The following is a 20,846-nucleotide window of genomic DNA, read 5'->3' on the forward strand; positions in this document are numbered from 1 at the left end:
CTGCGTAGGTGCGGCTCATTACCCCTCATCCCCCAACACTCCCTCCTCCTCTTCACTCCCCTCTCCTCCTCCCCTCCCCTCTCCCACTCCTCTCTCAGTCACTCCATCCCTCTCCTTACAACAATGTAACAAATCTCTTATTGCACTGGGTGGAACACTGTTGATCAGTGGCGGACTGGCCAGGGTGTCAGCTTGCCCAATGGCAAGTGGGCCCCTGATGAAGTGGGCCCCCTTTGTCTCCTGGCAACCAATATTTTTAGACCCAGTCCGCCACTGCTGTTGATGGGCAGTTTATGTAAATGAGATCCCATTGTGACGTCATAGCTGTAACTGCCAGCAACTGCCACTTTTCAAGTCATTCTTTCACAAACTGAATTTTGTAAAGTTGAAAATCTGAATAACTTGTAAAATATAACATCAATCTGAATGAAACGATAAAAAACACACCCCCACAAGACAATTGTGAGTAAGGTGGTGCAAAAACTGTAGCGCTATCGTGTGCCGTTTTGGCGTAATTTCAGGAACACACACATGCACACGCACTCGCACTCACACTCACGCTCTCTTTTAGTAATATATATATAGAAGATAGATGAAGCACTACTTCCTTCAAATCAAATAGTATGATTTGGCCATGTGCAGTATTTGTACCACCAGTGATGCTCCCGTCTTTGTGTAGTAAGGGACATGACAAGATACAGATAAATGATATTTTAAAGTTTTTAAACTTCAATAGTAGAATTTACACAGTTCTTGGGCCCTGTTCCGTAGGATATTTTTTTCAATTCTGAGAGAGTTATAATTGAAATAATAAAGACATAAAACAGTTGATTGCAGACTAACTGCAATTTTGCATCTTCCACTGATAGGCAGTTAATCATTTTTAGCTTTGATTTTTGTTATGTGCTGATAATTGAAAGGAAATTGAAAATTTGCCAAACAGTGAAATATCAAGTACTTTTCACCTCTTTTGGGGTAAAGATTGGATAACAAACCTCTATTTTAGTATTAATTACCTTATGGTGACAAAATCTAAAATGTGTTTACATTTTTATTCAAATTGGCTAAAACAGCACTAGGCAGTTTTGTAGTTTCCAATGTGTTTACATTTCTGTGGATACAATATACTTTTGCAATTTATTTTGTTTCCAAATGAAAAGGATCTAATTTATATTCTAACATCCATGAACATAAACTGTCAGCAAAGCAACACATTGTATTAGTGCAAAGAATTATCTAAATTTACAAAATTTTCACTAATGGCAGCATATGGTTAATGGAATGGAGAAACACAGTGGTGTTAGTAGGTGAAAGTTAAACAACATTCACTATCAGTTGCAATCTCAAGCAAACTGGTTTATTACCAGCAGTCCAAATGAAGATAGGACTAATGTGTATGCCACAAGACTTGTGTTGCAAGATTAGAGGTGGATTGTGAAGCGGGTTTACATTACTTATATTTGAGTTTAAGGAAAAGTCAAAAGAGAGGTACTTGTTTCGTACATTCAGTGTTGCACAATGGAATATTGCTTTTTTTGCATCGGTTCAACATTTTCTTTAACTGTAACTATTTATTTTAAACAATCATGCACATCAAATCCAGCTTTTTACTGAATAACATTTATTTTATGCATTTCATTTTCACATTTTGCTTTGATCTATAAAAGTATTCAAGAGTGTGTTGATTTTAATGAGTGCAACACTCTTGTGGAGAGGCGGGGGGGGGAGACTGAAATCGATACACAGATCTTTGCTTCATGACATGTCATACATCATGTACCAGTTGTTGCATTATATGGAAAGTCATACAGATCTACATTAAATTTATCTTTAAGTATTACTGTACATTGAATTTTACACAGTTTTCTGAGTTTACATCTGCTTTGGTTCATTTGACATAGATGGTTTCCTAATATGTAACCATCCTGTGCTGAAATTGTTGAATTGCGAACAAAAACAATATTTTTTTTAGAAAGTCTAAGATCTTCTACCGCCATGAGAGACGAAAGAAAATCTGAATTATTTTTAACCTCTCTTGCAATATATTTTTCTTCCCTGTGTAGTAACTATTAAAATTGACACTCATTATTTAACTTCTCTGTTTACCCATTAGCACAATAGCTCAGTCCCAGTCTACAATGCTGTAGAATGAAATTCTGTGATTAAACTAAAACCACCGAAAATATTATGACTTGGGCCTAAAATTCGAAATTAATTGAATTCCAATAACATTCATAGAAAAAAATGAGGTCCCCCCCTCATTCTTCTAATCTCCAGTGAGTACAGGCTCAGTGCTGACAAACACTCATCACAATATTCCAAATGCGGCCATAACAGCGCCTTATAGAGCCTCAACATTACATCGAAATTATAACATTATAACTAAAAATATTTTCCTCCTTGTCTTATTATCAGACAACATTTTGGCATAGTGATTTCTAAAGATTTGCATTTTTCCTTGAGGTTAAAAAAAAGTCTACTTTCAGCCAAAAATAGCTTATCCTGAAACAATTCACTCGAGTTGTGGACCTACCAGCCTGAGGAAACCAGATCTATTTGGTTAATTCCCCTGAAGTCTTTGTTTTTTAAATCACCTTTCATTCTTCTGCACTCCAATGTATATAGGTTGTTTAATCAGACTGGGCTCATTGGTCAGTCCTTTCAAGCCAGGAATCATTCTAGTGAATCTAGGATGAGCTGCCTCCAAGGCAAATATACAGGTCTACTTCCTTCTGGCACAGAGACCAAAATTTCACACCACACCTCAAGGTACTGCACAACTGCAACACAACTTTGACTTTTTTGTATTCCAACTTCCTTGTATTAAAACCAATACAGAATAGTTCAAGACTTTTTTTGCTGATTTTTGAACGTTGCATCAGGAACGTGTCCAGTGCAAAAGACTTTAGAGATTTGAATTGGCAAACATTTTCATTTACCATAAAAATTGAAGCTAAATGAAATTCTTATTTAACAATATACATGTTTTCAGCCTTTTTGTTTGTCATGTTGTATCCCATTCCTTTTTGTGGCTATTTTTATTTGTGTAACCTGAATTGTAGTGGAGGGAAGAGAATTGATTATATGTCTTGCAGCATCTGTGCATAACATTGCTTTGCTGCAGGGTTAACTTAAATCATCCTTAAATTAATTGAAAGTATGAAAGGCAAATGTCTGTTTGATTGGATTTTTGCAATTTGATCTCAGGCATGTAACTGGAGCAATTTAGTTACAAATTACTATTTTCTAAATTGGATTAAAAGAATGCACACGCCAATGTGAAAATAATTGTAAATACCAAATTTGTCACGATTTCTTAGCATCCCAATTAAGACCCAAAACCTTAGTCTTGGGCTGTGTTGCTTCGGTTGACTGAAATGCCAGTCATGAAATCAGGTACATGGATGTCATATTTTTTTACTTTTAAGACTGTTTGATATCGGGTAAGCTAAAAATGAGTACATTTGGCTCTGAATACCTTTTGTGTGTTTTTAATGAAAGAATCACACGTATTGGGCTTTTAGGAATTTGTCACGCTAAAAATGAGTTTGTTTACTGCCCATTTTGTCGTATGTTTTATATTAAATAACCTGCAGATATTATTTTATAGGGTCCATGATTACTATCTTTCAAACATTCCTTACTTAGTGAGCGAATTGTAAAATGGTGCAGTTAGTGTAAATGATTATGTTACACAGGTCTGGAGTTTAAAGTCATCTTTAATTGTAACACATAGTATAGCGGTGTTGTTAGTTGTTAATTCATCATCACCGCTTCCAAGACTACTTAATGTAGGAAGTGGGTGTTAATATAAAGCATACAGTAAGGTGGGGTTAATGATGCTACTCTACTACGATTGGTTCACATGCAATAACCAATCATATTTTTGTTCAGTATAGGGTCCATGATTACTATCTTTCAAATATTCCTTACTTAGTGAGCTAATTGTAAAATGGTGCAGTTCTTGATAAAGTTCTTCCCAGAATGCTAACTGCACCATTTTACAATTAGCTCAATAAGAATCTATTGCTGTGGGTGATAAACAATATTTAGATTCAGATTCAGATTCAGATTCAATTTTAATTGTCATTGTCAGTGTACAGTACAGAGACAACGAAATGCATTATACGAAATGCATTTATACATAAAAGATAGTGATTTCTCGATTCAGGTTAGGCAAATGGGTTTTTCAGTGGGATTAGTGATTTTAAAATTGCAAAAAGATGTGAGGGGAAGTTCTTGGGATTGCTCGCAAAGTTAAGGCTAACACACTTTTGTCATTTATATGTATTGTACTGAGGGTTTGGGAAGTGTAATTTCAGATGACTATCCAAATATCAGAATATTGATTTTCCAGCACCCTTGGTTCCAGAGCCTATATGGATTATCTGTTCATGGCTTCTGAGAGGAATCCAACAGTAGTGGAACGATACACCTAGGCCTCGGAAGCAGGCAATGGCAACCAATTTGTCGGCTCTGGCTGGGCCGAAGTGCAGAGCCCCGGCCGGAGGGGGCAAATTCGACCCGCTGATCGGCCTTGGAACTCTGCTATGAGAACGGATCTGCCGGCTCCTGCCAGGCCAGAGTTCCACAGCGCTGGGCGCAGGTGGCACATTTGACCCGCCGATTGGCATGGAAGTCCCAATGAGGTTGAGATCGGCTGCCTCAACCGGCCTAGGTGCCACATTTTCGGGAGGGGACTACCGGGGGGGTATTTCAAGTACACTCTCGTGATTTTGTCTGGATTAAAGGAGGTACTGGACGATCAGTTTGCAGAAAATCGGTAGTGGACCTGTATTTACAGAGAGGAAGTATGATCTGTTTTTCCCACTACTGTAAATTTGTTTTTATTTCTAAACCTTTATGATTTGTTTTCATTTTGCCCCCTTACAAGCTTTATTATTGTGCTCTTTGTCATCCTGGGCATTAACAAGTTTGTTTCCCTTATTAAAGATGCGCATTAACTTTTACATCTTGTTAGAGTTACTTTTTCTATCATCAGGTTGCCTCATTTGCAACTTTTCTCTAGTTCAAATTACTTTATCTCTACTACTCTAAAAAATATGCTCTTAATATTGTACTTTAATAAAATATTTTCTTCCATTCCCCTTCTAGTGGTGTGCTGCATGCAAGGCACCAACATGGCTTTTACAGGTGTTTGTGCAATCTATGAATGTTTCCAGTCTTGTTCATTTAGTTTTGTTATATTGGCTACAGTTAAAGTGTTGTTTTTCTTTCACTGGGTTATAATTATACTGATTTCAGCAAGAAAATAATTAGATTAGTTATTACATTATTTATTTCATGATATATCACAAAAATGCTTCAGGGTGCTTTTTACATTTTTTTCCAGAAACAAAAGAAGAATCTGCCAAGATGAGAGTTTCATTGACCTTTGAGAAGTTATTTTCATTTTTGAATCTGATGATGATTAACAGTCACCATTGTTGAGCACTCCTTTACTCCTTTGAAAATATTTCAAATTTGAATCTCCAAACCCACATACCCTTTCAATCTGCCTTTTTAGTTTTTGAATTGTGTAATTGTGCAATTCTCTTTCTAGGACACTTTGATAATGTACCAAGTGATTACATTCTGGTTTTGGATGTTCACATTTGCACATTGATAGCAAAGTTTTGGACCCTATGAAGCAGATTGCATTGTGTTCTATTTTGTGTGAATACCATTTAGTTTGCTGCTTCAACCACAGAACCTGAAGTTTATTTTCTGCAGTATAAATTGGCTTAATTGAGCTATATTGAAGTATGCACAAACACAAATATACATATTTTTTATTTATAGGAGCCTAAATCCATCACTGATGATTACTTCAGAGAAGTAAATTCACGTCGGTGCCATGAAGTAGTGTTGAAAGAGCAGGAAAAGATGTTCCTGCAAGGCGGACCAGGAGTATATAAGGTAGTGAAGACTGGGCCTTCAGGGCACAACATCAGGAGCTGCCCTAACCTTAGAGGTATCCCCATTGGAATGTTAGTTCTTGGGAACAGAGTCAAGGCATTAGGCGAGGTATGGATTCATGAAAGTGTGTTATTGCAGGTACCAATCAACACATTAGAGCAAATGCTGCAAAATTGATGTCTTCTCAAGCTTTTGCATAGTATTATAGAGGACATCTGGTATTGGTATAATTTCTTCATTAGGTATTGTTGCATTTGGGTGCTTAACAAATGGTGGAAGCTTTTATACCATGCTTACCAAAGTTGCTAATTTGCTGGTGCATACTCTGCCTCTGAGCTATATTTTTTCCAATGATTCAACATGATCTGTTGCTTTGATTTTCTTTCATTTCTTCTAAACTTCAGAAACTAATGTTCATTATTAATTATTTCACACTTTAATCACTCTATCTTTAAATGGCAGTTTGATTTTAAAATGCTATATTTGGTGAAGTATATAAATTGATGTAAACATCTCTACGCTCTCTTTGTTTTTATAGAATTTAAAAGCTTTAAGTGGTCATTTAAATAATTGAGTAATAAACCAGATTTTACTGAAATTACTTGACAATCTGATATTTGTGTACAGTTTAGTGTGAAATTGATTCTAGAAGTTAGTTCCTACAGTAAGTGTTAAATGGAACTGTGAAAATTATCTAATTCCTGATCATGTGGTTACTCTGACGTAGTCATTGCTCTTACAGATCCTCATATGTAACTATGATATTTGAAAAACCAATTGAGAATAGTGCATTGAAAAACAATTACAATTACTAGAAAATCTGTTGGGCTGGAATTTGCTGAATGCAATAACAGCATGTGAATGAAGCATGCTGTGATTAATAGGCAAATTGTCTGGCAATTTGGAACAAGGACAGAATCACCCATGAATTGTAAATTACTGCATGTTGCTGGGTAACTGGCACAGCTCCAAAGTTAGCTTCACTAAAACACTGCACTTGGCCACCTTGTTTTTCCTGGTTGCTCTATTGCTTATTAATTTCATACATATAGTTAAGTTTGAACATACATATTAATGACTGCCAATTAATCTCTCTGCCCCAGAAAGTAAATAATTAAAATTGTAGTATCTCCCTTCTTAAGGTATTTCTTAATATGTCAAATAATTGTCAATCTTCTCCTCTTTCCATCTCACAGTTCATTTGTTCTTCCCTCTTAATGTAACTAACCTGATATGTTGCCTTTGTTTTATCCATTTTGCATTTCTTTCATTGAATTGATTTTACTGTAAAGTTGGTATTGTTCTTAATCAAGTCCCAGATGCTCTGTTGCCCCTCATGCACTCTTGTCAACTCGTACTTCCAACATCTTGAAAATCAGAGCTATTTTGGAGCTTAAGGTTGCAAGAAAAAGGGTCCCCACTAACCAGGCATGTGGTAAGCTCCATTTCTCCGGCAAATTCTGGCCCATTGTCAAAATTCAGTCATCTTTTTTTTCCCATTGGTTGAAACTACAGAAATCAAGAAGCTGAAACATCCTGATTCAGTGTCTTTATTTACATTGCCTTTTGCAATGTTTTGCACGTAAAAGTGGTCCTTCTGATCAATTGTAACCTGGAACACCAAAGATTTTTGTAATGAAGATGTAAAACATTTAAACAATCTACAAGGATCACAACTCCATTGTTAAGCATGAAACAGAATAAAAGTGTTGTTTGTATAATAGGTGACAAACCATGAGGGCACATGGATCCAACTTGATAAGAACAGCATGGTGGAATTCTGTGAAAGTGGTGATGGCGAGGCCTGGTCCTTGGCTAGAGACCGAGGCGGTAACCAGTACTTAAGACATGAAGAAGGTAGGTAGCTGATAATTCAGTTACTCTTGTGTTAGGGAATGTATTGAATTACTTGGTACAGTGAATGAAGGTAATATGTGTTTTGTTGCATTTTATTGGTATGACTATGGCAAATCAAATTCCTCGTATGTTGCAAAACATACTTGGCTAATAAAGTATGATTATGACATGTCCTGATTGAATTACTGTATATTTTATTACCAAAATATCTCAACCAAAATGAATTGGTTTACCAGCTGAATTGTATTCTTCTCCGAAGCATTCCAGCTACGTATATGTCAAAATCCTTGTAGACGTCTTAACCTTCATTTATAAATAGAATGGGAAAGGAAGAAATCATAAATTCGCAACCTATCTCATTGTTAGATATAGATTGTAGTCATGTTTCCAAAGCTATGCCCAGTCGAGCTCTGGGCCTGGACCAGACCTGCGCTGTATGAGACCGGAAGATATCTGATAGATTTACTGCAGATTAGCGTATCCAAAGGCCCAAGACTACATGCTGAGGGATGCACTGAAGCTTTAAGCAACCAGTACCAAGGCCTTAGCTTGGGCTTCTCTTGCCTCCCGACACTGAGGGGCTGACAAAATGTTTGGGAACAGAAAGAGTGATGCCATGTTGCATGGTGAATGGTGCAACGTAGAATAGTACAGCACAGAAATAGGCCCTTCTGGCAATTATGTCTATGTTAACTATGATACCAAATTAAATTAATCTCATCTACCTGCATTTCATCTATATCCTTTCATTCCCTGCATATTCATGCGCCTGTGTAAATGCCTCTTACATGTCACTATTGTATCAGTTTTCCACACCTTCCCCTGACAGTGTGTTCCAGGCATCCACCACTGTAAATAAAACACTTGCCTTGCACATCTCCTTTAATCTTTCCACTTCTCACCATAAACCTATGTTCTCTAGTATTTGACATTTCCACCTTGCAGAAAATACTCAGACTATCTATCTATTCCTCTCATAATTTTACAAAGTACTATCAGAGAAAATAATTTGTTTGTCCCATCTCTCAATATAGTCAACAATCTCTAATCCAGACAACATCTAACATCCTGGTGAATCTCCTTTGCAGCCACTCCAAAACCTCCATATCCTTCCTATAATGCAACATCCAGGGCTGCAAATACTCCAAATGTGAACTGCCAAAAAATGTATCCAGTTGCAACTTTTCAAACTTCACAACTTTTCTATCCCTGAAAGTATCAATGATTACATTCGTATCACCCTGTCTAATTTTAGGGTGCAATAGATTTGCACTCCCAAGATTTCTCTATACATCAATACAAAGGTGGCACACCAGAAACTGGATATTTCAATGCATGCTCCTTTTGTCTTCAAGCATATTTTATTAAGTAAACAATTCCATGAAAGCATACCAAAGATGTAAAATGATCCATTTTCAAAGTGAACTCGCCCAGTGAACGATCAAAACTGTTCAATGGCCCTTCTTAAAATGTCAAAGAAGATCTGAGATGCCAAAACAGAGGATTAGGCTTGCTGCTCTGTCATGTCTAGTCCCACCCCTATCATTACATCTTTTCTCCTCCTCTACTGGCATCTAGCTACAGGTATTCTAGATTATCCTAATGCAAGCTCGAAGGATTACATTCTTAATTGATCTCAAATATTTGCAAAAGTCCTTGAAAATCAAATGTGAAAAAAGAACACATTACACCAAATAAATTTTGATCAAATTACAAATAAAAAGCAAGCGTTTACAGTTGCGATGGTACTTTTGTTTACTATAGATTCTTTGCAAAAAGCTTCTTAATAGTTGTCTTTGACAGAACAAGCACTACTAGATCAAGCACCTCAGACACCTCCTCCCAGTCCTTTTACAGCTCCTGCTTTCAACAGGAGTGCTGCTGGCAACAACAGTCAAGGATTTGACTATCACCTTGCAAATACCAAAGGTGTGTGAATTCATTTGTCGCTTATTGTTTTTGCATGCTGCTAATGCTGTTGTTTCTGTGTGATACATGTTAAAGTATATTCAAATTGTTTTTTCTGCTTGTTTTCATATTTCTCCATGCTAAATATTTGGACATGGCAAAATAATGTTTAGAATATAATCTACAATACAGCCAAATTATAAAATTTCTCTGCACCAAACATATACTGGAAAATCGAGAATAATTCTGTGCAACTTAACTAGTCTATGTTAACTCTGTAACTAAATTCTTCTCTGCAACTTGGTGAAAGGATGGTCATATAAATGATTTTGATTTAGGAACAACTTGCAGCATTTGATGAAACATAGACATTTCGATAAAGTATGTTGATTGTTTTTGAAGGTAACTTTATCTTTTCATTGTGCCATCTGTTGTTTTCATTTCAAATATCTATTTATTTTATATATAATTTCTTCATAGAAATATAGTATACATTTTTAGAATTTTTTCTTGTGGAAAAAAAGTAATTTGGCTGTCACTTCAACCAGTTATCTAAGTTTGTAAAAGTGTCTGTGGTTTTACAATTTTTCTTGGGTAACTGCATGGATCACTGAAATTTTAGCTCATTGCGATTTGTTCAGCAATTGGTATAACTTGATGGTAAAGTTTGTGTTTAGAAAAATTACAGTCAACAAAAAAAAACTAATGATTATTTGGACTATCCTATACAATTGTGTGGGAATATTAAGAAATACAAGTTCTATGACTTCGATATAGGAGGACTCGGAAATTAGAAATTAAAATCCAATAGATCCACCTGAAAAGAAAGGTGTAACATTGGTGTAACATCTTGCTCAATAAAATATGGCACTTTGAAAAGCAGAGGCTCCCTTAGGATTGCAGAAGAATTTTAGACTAGAATTGTGTGTCTTAATCGCTGAAGTAAACTTGCCTAGCAACCAATTTACTAGGAAGCAGTGCTTATCTTTGCTAATGAGCCATTAGGAGGCAGTGACCATAACATGGTCAGGTTTAATCTACAATCGGAGAGGGAGAAGAGTAGATCGGAGGTGTCAGTGTTGCAGTTGAATAAAGGGGACTATGGGGCCATGAGGGAGGAGCTAGCCAAATTTGACTGGAAAGATACACTAGCAGGGATGACAGTGGAACAAAAATGGCAGGTGATTCTAGGAATAATACAGAAGCTGCAGGATCAGTTCATTCCTAGGATGAAGAAAGATTCAAAAGGAGAAAGGGACGACCATGGCTGACAAGGGACGTCAGGGACAGTATAAAAATTAAGTACAACGTAGAAAAGATGAGCGGGAAGCAAGAGGATTAGGTAATGTTCAAAGGACAACAGAAGATAACCAAAAAGACAATACTGGGAGAAAAGATGAGGTACAAAGGTAAGCTAGCCAAGAATATAAAGCAGGATAGTAAAAGCTTCTTTAGGTATGTGAAGAGGAAAAATTTAGTTAAGACCAAAGTTGGACCCTTGAAGACCGAAAAAGGGAAATTTATTATGGGAAACAAGGATATGGCAAATGAGTTGAACAGGTACTTTGGATCTGTCTTCACTAAGGAGGACACAAACAATCTTCCTGATATAGTAGTGGCCAGAGAATCTGGGGTGAGGGAGGAACTGAAGGAAATCCACATTAGGCAGGAAATGGTGTTGGATAGACTGATGGGACTGAAGGCTGATAAATCCCCAGGGCCTGATGGTCTGCAGGGTACCTAAGGAAGTGGTTCTAGAAATCGTGGATGCATTGGTGATTATTTTTCAATGTCCTATAGACTCAGGATCAGTTCCTGTGGATTGGAGGGTAGCTAATGGTATCCCACTTTTTAAGAAAGGCGGGAGAGAGAAAACAGGGAATTATAGACCAGTTAGCCTGACATCGGTGGTGGGAAAGATGCTGGAGTCAATTAAAAAAGATGAGATAGCCGAACATTTGGATAGCAGTAACAGGATCGGTCCAAGTCAGCATGGATTTACGAAGGGGAAATCATGCTTGGCTAATCTTCTGGAATTTTTTGAAGATGTAACTAGGAAAATGGACAAGGGAGAGCCAGTGGATGTAGTGTACCTGGACTTTCAGAAAGCATTTGATAAGGTCCCACATAGGAGATTAGTGGGCAAAATTAGGGCACATGGTATTGGGGGTAGAGTGCTGACATGGATAGAGAAGTGGTTGGCAGACAGGAAAGAAAGAGTAGGGATTAACGGGTCCCTTTCAGAATGACAGGCAGTGACTAGGGGGGTACTGCAAGGCTTGGTGCTGGGACCGCAGCTATTTACAATATACATCAATGATTTGGATGAAGGGATTCAAAGTAACATTAGCAAATTTGCAGATGACACAAAGCTGGGTGGCAGTGTGAACTGTGAGGAGGATGCTATGAGAATGCAGGGTGACTTGGACAGGTTGGGGGAGTGGACAGATGCATGGCAGATGAAGTTTAATGGGATAAATGTGAGGTTATCCACTTTGGTAGCAAAAACAGGAAGGCAGATTACCATCTAAATGGCGTCAAGTTGGGAAAAGGGGAAGTACAATGGGATCTGGGGGTCCTTACACATCAGTCTATGAAAGTAAGCATGCAGGTACAGCAGGCAGTGAAGAAAGTGAATGGCATGTTGGCCTTTATTACAAGAGTAATCGAATATAGGAGAAAAGAGGTCCTTCTGCAATTGTACAGAGCCTAGTGAGACCACACCTGGAGCATTGTGTACAGTTTTGGTCCCCTAATTTGAGGAAGGACATTCTTGCTATTGAGGGAGTGCAGTGTAGGTTTACAAGGTTAATTCCCGGGATGGCGGGACTGTCATATGCTGAGAGAATGGAGCAGCTGGGCTTGTACACTCTGGAGTTTAGAAGGATGAGAGGGTATATCATTGAAACGTATAAGATTGTTAAGGGTTTGGACACGCTAGAGGCAGGAAACATGTTCCTGATGTTGGGGAGTCCAGAACCAGGGGCCACAGTTTAAGAATAAGGTGAGTCTGTGGAATTCCCTGCCTCAGAGGACAGTGGAGGCAGGTTCTCTGGATGCTTTCAAGAGAGGGCTAGATAGGGCTCTTAAAAATAGCGGAGTCAGGGGATATGGGGAGAAGGCAGGAACGGGGTACTGATTGGGGATGATCAGCCATGATCACATTGAATGGCGGTGCTGGCTCGAAAGGCCGAATGGCCTACTCCTGCACCTATTGTCTATAGTTGATGCTGTATTTTCATTCAGTGTCTTTCAAAATTTGCCAAAGTTTCCAAAGTAAATATTGAGGACAATGGAGTAGCACTTTATTGTTTGTGTTACGTAACAAAGTTATTGTTTGTGATATATAACAAATGAACTATTTACATATTTTCTAGTTGAGCTCATTCTGTTTTATATTATATCAATTACCATATTGGAACATGACAAAGAATTTCTCAATTTTTCTTTTTTAAAGATGAAGTAACTACAGACCTTGATTTAGAGTCTTACACCGAACCTGGTAAGTGGCAATATTACGGTGTTAACTGAGTAAAGCTAGGAATGCAATTACTATTAACAGCTATACAGCAACATCTGCCATTCTCAACAAAAACTTTGTTTTTATTTGTTAAATCAACATAATCTGAGTGTGTGAATTTGTAAAATGCTTAAGTGGAACACAAAGCTTTAAAATCCAGTTTAGCATTAAAGTAACTTCAACAATGTTATTCACAGGATTATTCTTGCTGTCTCATATTTTGAACTAACAGAAATTTCTTATGCTATCCAATATTTCACATGGATGCTTGGTACATGTTTTAAATAACACCAACATTGTGTCTATGATATTTTTTAATCAGTTTTTTGCAAATGTTCTGGAATGAAAACTGTTCCATCTTTGTTCCAAATATATATTTTAAACAACTTTTCAGGACATCATGATTCAACTGTTGTTAAAATTGATAACCTCAGTCGCGTGTAAAATATCAGTTAAATTATTCATATGTTATGTCTTAACTTTATTCTACAATTCGTTCAGAATATAGATTGTTACCCTCTCCTGTTCTTGCACTAACCTTGGTCATTCAAGAACCTAAGACTTCAAAACCACATTCGTGTCCAAACTCGACTATAAAGTGATGTACAATGAATCCTTGAATTGACCGGTTAATAATATTTTAAAACGTTCTCTGCTTTTCATCCTTGTAGTGAAACAGTGCCTGCTGTTTCAGACTTCCAATATTATTCCAACCTATATTTCAGGTTCAAGGGCTGGTACACTTGTTCTCCAAGGAAAATTGTGTCCACATTCAGTCTGGTTTATATTTGACTGTAAAGGAAATATCAGAATCAAGGCAAAGTACTTGTCTACTACTATGCATTCCAGAATACTATTTCCATATAATTGTAACTTATTGTACTATTTTGAGGTTTTGTCAGTGGGCATGGTTTCAACAATTTAATCAAAAGAAACAACAGACCGTGGTCAGGACTTGAATACAGCCTTGACATGCATAAAATGTCAGGGCCGAGCCTAGGGACCAAAAGGGAGAGATGCACACTACACAACAAGTAATGTGATGAGTAATTGAAATATAGGAGAGTTACATTTAAAGAAGGAATAAAATGCTCTGTGCATCAGCATAAAAATGTGAAAAAACTTGGATCATGTGGAGAATCAAGCAAGGTCCTCAAGTCACTATTTTGTACACAATTATTACAATTAATGAACTGAGACTTAAGGACCTGTCCCACTTGCGTGTCCTTGGCACGCAAATTACGCGACCTCGTGGTCGCGTTGAGCCGCGACAGTCCAGCGAAGGTTGCGCGCGATTTCATTCGACCGTACAGCCGTCTGGAGCGTGTGACGTCATTTGAAGATGGACACAAAGCTGGAGTAATGCAGCGGGACTCATAATATATATTTTATATATATATATATTAGGACAAAGTATTTACATATAAATAATCAAATAAGTCAAATCTCTCTGCATCATTGTAGCAGGTTAGGGAGTACGATGCATCATATTATATCACCATGCTAAATTTTGACATTTACAGGGAAGTATTTTAATATTTCAATGGTTTAACAAAATATTGCTAACAATTTTGAATTATATTAGATGAGTCTTTGAACAAAAGCATATCCATCTCTGGAGAGAAGGAATGGGTGATGTTTCATGTCGAGAATCTTGTTCAGTCTGAAAGAATGGTCTTGACCCGAGACGTCACCCATTGCTTCTCTCCAGAGATGCTGTCGGTCCCACTGAGTTACTCCTGCATTCTGTGTCTATCTTCAATTTCTTGGCCCCGCTCTGGGAGTAGAAGTGGGGGCGGATCCAGATCCACAACGGCCATGAACCCCAGGCCGAGTTTGGCGATCGTTTGCCTGCTTCTGCTGCTGTTGCAGGTGAGACGTTGAGTTGCGCCAGGGTCTTGGGCCTGTCCCACTTTGGCCGTCAGTTACGCGACAGGCCGTTGGTGCACGCAGATTTAGTTCGCTCAAAAATTTCGGAGCCCCGCGCGATGTCGCGCACAACTACATACCCCTCTATGCTTCTCAGTGGGACCGGCACCGCACGGCCATACGATGCCCGTGCGCCTCAACGGGACCACGAGCTCGCGTAATTTGCGTGCCAAGGACACGTAAGTGGGACAGGCCTTTAAGCAATGCTGATCATTACTAACAGCAAGAATTGAAAATATTTAACTGCTTTTCACTGAAAATCCAATTGAGCTTGAGTAAATGCAGTTCTGTTCAGAAGATTATACAAAGTATTCATTTGTCCCCAGTGCATCACTTGTTACCAGCTTTTAATAGTAAAACTAGACTAAGTGGGACCCGTTGGTTCCCATGTTCACACGGGAGGGCTGGTCCCCCAATGCAATATTCCACCTCTCCACCAATTCCAATATTGGTGGCCAGGTGTGGGGGGGGGGGGCTTTCTGGAGCACTAGTATGGGTGTTGTGGGCCGAAGGGACTGGTTTCCAGAGAGCTAGTATGGACATTGTGGGCCGAATGGATTCTTGGGCTGGCAGCTCAGTCACTCGGGCCTGGTGGGCTGGCAGCTCAGACACTCAGGCCTGGTGGGCTGGCAGCTCAGTCACTCAGGCCTGGTGGGCTGGCAGCTCAGTCACTCAGGGCTGGTGGGTTGGCAGTTCACTCACGGCTATTCCTTGAAATTCCATTTCAAGCAGAGTAAGGGCTAACAAATCATTTATTGCTAGTATATTGCAGACTCACAGTTCAGTTGATTCACAGCTTAGAATGACAGTTGTGGCCTCTCCCTTGCGATCTTCCAGAGGGACTGACTCGCGTCCAGGCATCCGGGGTTTTATAGTCCTGCCCCCCCTGGAAGGGGCGTTACCTTAATCGTGGTGATTGACAGGCGATAGGACCAATCAGCTGATCTCCAGACTTTTTAAACACTCATAACTTTTTTATTTTTCATCGATCTGAAAAATCCTCGGGGCTGCCTCAGCGGAGGAGGACTGTGAGTAAGATGGCCAAAAAGCATAGCGATATAGGGCCGCGTTTTATCTAAAATCCATATAATGCGCAGACAGGAAGTGGTCAAGGTGAGAGTTTTAGTTATAGATTTTCTAAAATCAATATATAGCACAGACAGGAAGTGGTCAAGATTAGACTTTTAGTTATGTAGATGAGAGAATCAATGCTGGACTTAGTAGCTTCATTATGAAGAAAGGTTTGGAGAATATTACTACTCATCCACATTTGCTTTCAAAGGTCTTCCTGATTATTTGGTATTATTAAGTTTGAACTAGAAATTGATGCAATTTAAATTTTGTTTGTAAAATGTTTAACAGGTTATCTCACTAATCAAAACATTATTACCTAAATGTTTTGAAACTACTTGAAGCAATAAGTTTGGAGTACAGCTCACCATTTATTCACTGCATGTTTATATAAACTGCTGCAGCGAATTGGCATCAATTATAAAATTAGTTATCATTTTTATGTTCAAATTACTTTAATAATTGTATAATACCACTAGAAGGCGTGATTTAAGGGAGTTAAGGAACCAAACCTAGTCTTGTATAATTTTACCTGCTACAGGTGACCAACTGAGCTCCATACTGAATACCATTCAGTCACAGCCTTTCCTCCCAGCTTCTAGCGTCTTTGGTCAAGCTGCAAAGCCCTCCTCTTCCCTTGTTCACAGCCCATTTGTGTTTGGACAACCCCTTTCTTTGCCGCAGTCTCAACCACAGCTTCTGAGTAAGTCTGTCTGTCTCACCTGCCTAACAAATTCCTTCCTCTTGCCTTACTGTTGTACTTTTGTACACCCTCTTCCTTCAGTAGTGTACCAAATTCATTTTGAATTTGCATATTTTGCAACATTCTGTTGCAGAGTAGTAACTTGTGCAGACTGGAATGCTCTCTACTATCTACCGAGTTTTTTTAAGATTTAATAAATAATTGGGTCCATTGAATTATAACTGAAAATGCCAAAATGTGTCAATTGCAAGAATTAGAAACGAGACGTTTTTGTTCTTTTGAAAGCATACAGCTGACTAAGTTTATACTTTATATATTTTTTTTTAAATCTGCAAATAGTTCTGTAGCTCTGCTTGTTCTTGCTGCTTTGGCATTTCTATTACTGTATCTTTTGCTGCTTATCTGCCACTGTTTTCCTCTGTAGACGCTTCACGCAGCCTTGCTTCACGTGAGCTCTCATGCACAGGGCCTGGGTCAGGTGTCTGCTCTCTATCTCTGAAGTCAAAGGGTGGGTATTTTTAATATCTGGTTATGTGACTATTGAAACCCTGCAGAGGACAACAGTGCTGCTTTTGCTCATGTTTGTGCACTTTTATTGATTCTTATTTGCATATTGGAATTCAGAATTGGCTAGTACTGTACTTAATGTACTGACTCCTGCTAACACTTACTTTTTTTTCCTCTAGTTTCTGTTGCCGAAAAATAATAATTTCACAAAGTTATAGAGATTCTTGAGGATGAAGTTTGAGATATAATTAATTTGGTGTATGTGAATAAAGCTCTTTTTTTTAAGTCTTGGGTAAGCCAAAGGTGGTTCATTGAATATGCTATTATTATTGAAGGCATAAATATAATATTTTATATGGAATAATTTTATTTGATTAACATTGAAGAGATATCTGTCCTTTTTACCTTAAACATAGGAAATAACTATTCTGTTTGCCTACCCACAGCTATTTGGTTATTTTAAGTGATGTTTTACAAAATGAGGACTGTGAAACTTAACCAGAGCTACATTATCTGTTTGTTTTCAAGGATCAACATGGAAAGACTGGAATGCTTGATGACATTTGCACTTTGGCTTTAAAAATATTTAATCTCTTAGTAAAATGCTTTGGGTAAAATTCAGAGAAAGTTTATTTGAAAAACTAAACTGGAAAAATCAATGGTGCAATATTCAAGTTACTTTTACCAGCTTTGCTTTCAGAGAAGCATGTTAGATATTTTTGTCCCATTTTAATATGAAAGGCATGTTTCATTTCAGTACTTACCTAAACCATTTAGTGCTGTCCCATTTTTGAGAGTGGTCTAACATCAAAATGATTAAAACATTTTTTTTTAAATTGTCAAATAAACAGACTTGAAAAAAAATTGGGATCAACACTGCTGCATTATTTGGTCAGAACAGCAGTTATCAATGCTGCAATTTAAAAAGTGTTCACACTGACATAAATTATCAGTTTGAAACATGAAAAAGGTTATTATTGCAAATGAAACTATCTGCAAATTACATTTGTTGTTATAAATGCCATTACAGGAATTAATCCTATCTACCATGCATTAGGGTATGTAATGGAATAAGCTGGTCTTGTTCTAGAGATAAAGTACTGAATATTTTTCCAAAATAATTTTCAGGTGATAAAGGAAACATTGTAGTATCTGGAAGACCCTCAACTCCTTCTGGAAACTATGATTTGTCCTTCAAACACAAAGCTGAAAATCGATTGCAAAAAATTGAAGGTCGGATCAGCAAGGCTGCAGTAGAACAAACAAAGGCAAAAAATGCAGAGAATTTGACTGCCAGTGAATCTCTAATGCTTAAATCTGATGCTGCTAAATTGAGGTCAGACTCTCATAGTAGATCTCTTTCCCCAAATCACAATACATTACAATTGGTAAAAACAGATGAGAAGACCACAGTTGGACCAAGAGCAGAGTCACCAACACCAGGTACACGGTCAGCATTGCCAAAGCAAACGTTGTCTGGAAAAGGCAGCCCACCAAGTGCTAATTCTCAAAAGCCATACTCTCCACATGATAGAAACTTAACTCATAAAGTCAATACAGCCTCAAAAATTAGATTGGATCCACCAAGGGAAAGATCAAAGTCTGATTCATACACTTTGGACCCAGATACAGTTCGCAAGAAAAGAGTTCCTCTAACTGAGAACCTGCGAGGGCGCTCAACTTCACCGAAACCAAAATTGCTGCCTAAGGAAGCTAAACCTACCACCAATGTGGAAAACAGGGTGCCATCCCCTCAAGTTGTGCAGGAAAATCTTCACAGCGAGATAGTTGCTATTTGTACATCTAGTACTCTGACAACAACCAGCAATTCAGATACGGTATCTGACCAAATCGTTGAAATTCTAAACCCTGAAGATTCTTCCCCAAAGGTCCATTTCAGTATTGGCAAAGCACCTCCCAAAGAAGAACAAGAAACTCGATCATCTCCTAAGATGAGTCGCAAGAGTACTAGTAGACACACAAGACCCAAGAAGGAGAAAATTGGAACTATATTAAAAGAAGAAAGTAATTCTTCTGTTGAGCCACCAAAGCGAGCAATGTCTCCTTCTGTTGCAGAATGCGCTCGGGCTGTGTATGCTGCTTTCTTATGGCATGAAGGGATTGTCCACGATGCAATGGCATGCTCATCTTTCTTGAAGTTCAATCCTGATCTTAGTAAAGAACATGCACCAATGCGAAGCAGTCTTTACAACCAACCAGGGTTGGAAGAAAAAGAGACAAAGCTAAAGAACAGGCACTCGTTGGAAATATCATCAGCTCTAAATATGTTTAATATTTCTCCTCATGGTCCAGACATATCTAAAATGGGCAGTATTAATAAAAATAAAGTGCTCTCAATGCTCAAAGAACCTCCTTTGCCTGAGAAAAATGAAGATGGAAAGGTAGATGGAAAGGTAGATTCAACAACCTATGAATCTTCAAATCATTATTCTGTGAAGAGTAAGTCCCCATTGCCACTTACTTTGCAGCATCTGGTTGCCTTTTGGGACGATATTTCAATGGCAACCATAAAAGCAGCCACACAGAACATGATCTTTCCTAGTCCTGGTTCAAGTGCTATATTGAAGAAAAAAGAGAATGAGAAAGATAACAAAAAGGGCAAAAAAGAAAAGAAGAAGAAAGACAAAGCAGAAGCAAGACCACGAGGAAATCTATTTGGAGAAATGGCACAGCTTGCAATGGGAGGCCCTGAGAAAGATACTATATGTGAATTGTGTGGTGAATCTCATCAGTATCCTGTAACATATCACATGAGACAAGTTCATCCAGGTAACTAAATTATTTGTTAATCCAGTCTCTAAAAGGTCTCTAATTATCCTTAGAGAAAATATGTTTTTATTCTTATTATTTGGATCATTTAATTTTGATTTTCTACTTCTGTTTGAAATGCAGCACTAAATCCACACACTTTATATAAAGCAGCATACTATATTGATCTACTAAATGAGTGCTTGACAACAAGTTTCAAGACTAGTTCAGTCATAATGCAAAGTGTTTGATCCTTAAAGCTGTGGAATAGGATGTTTGAACTGCTCATAAATTCTGTGGGTGGTCTTAGTATTACTTCAGTTGGTTTTATTTCTCGTCTACCACTAGTCATACAGCATGGAAACAGGCGCTTTGACTAACTTGCTCATTAGCCTCACCTGCCTGCATTTGGCACATATCTCTCTAAACCTATCCTATCCATATACCTGTCTAAATGTTTGCTAAATATTGTGATAGTCTTAAACATTGTGACATAATAACTCATGCAATGAGTTATGGGTCATTGAAACTTCAGTATTAAACCTTACCCAAGCAATGTGAGGATTAGGCTGGTTGTGCCAACATTGGGCTACACAGCTCCCATTATGTTCCCTTTTCAGGTGCTCAAACCCACTCCCACAAAAGAAAGGATTGGTATAGTGA

General features: G+C 38.0%; 1 protein-coding gene across 21 annotated transcripts in view; it reads left to right on the plus strand.

Annotated features, from left to right (window-relative positions):
- The window catches only part of mycbp2 (MYC binding protein 2), a 221,781-nt gene that overhangs the window by 150,709 nt on the left and 50,226 nt on the right, over positions 1-20,846 (plus strand). For 18 of the 21 annotated variants that reach the window (XM_033022959.1, XM_033022965.1, XM_033022977.1 and 15 more), the window contains 7 exons: positions 5,803-6,027; positions 7,644-7,776; positions 9,580-9,705; positions 13,142-13,186; positions 16,746-16,907; positions 17,332-17,415; positions 18,543-20,204. In XM_033022959.1, the coding sequence (XP_032878850.1) occupies positions 5,803-6,027; positions 7,644-7,776; positions 9,580-9,705; positions 13,142-13,186; positions 16,746-16,907; positions 17,332-17,415; positions 18,543-20,204 (2,437 nt within the window). The remainder of the gene's footprint in view (positions 1-5,802; positions 6,028-7,643; positions 7,777-9,579; positions 9,706-13,141; positions 13,187-16,745; positions 16,908-17,331; positions 17,416-18,542; positions 20,205-20,846) is intronic. The other 3 variants (XM_033022971.1, XM_033022978.1, XM_033022976.1) reach the window with 3 other exon arrangements.

This window comes from Amblyraja radiata, chromosome 6 (genome assembly GCF_010909765.2).
Source record: "Amblyraja radiata isolate CabotCenter1 chromosome 6, sAmbRad1.1.pri, whole genome shotgun sequence".
Classification (NCBI taxonomy): domain Eukaryota; kingdom Metazoa; phylum Chordata; class Chondrichthyes; order Rajiformes; family Rajidae; genus Amblyraja; species Amblyraja radiata.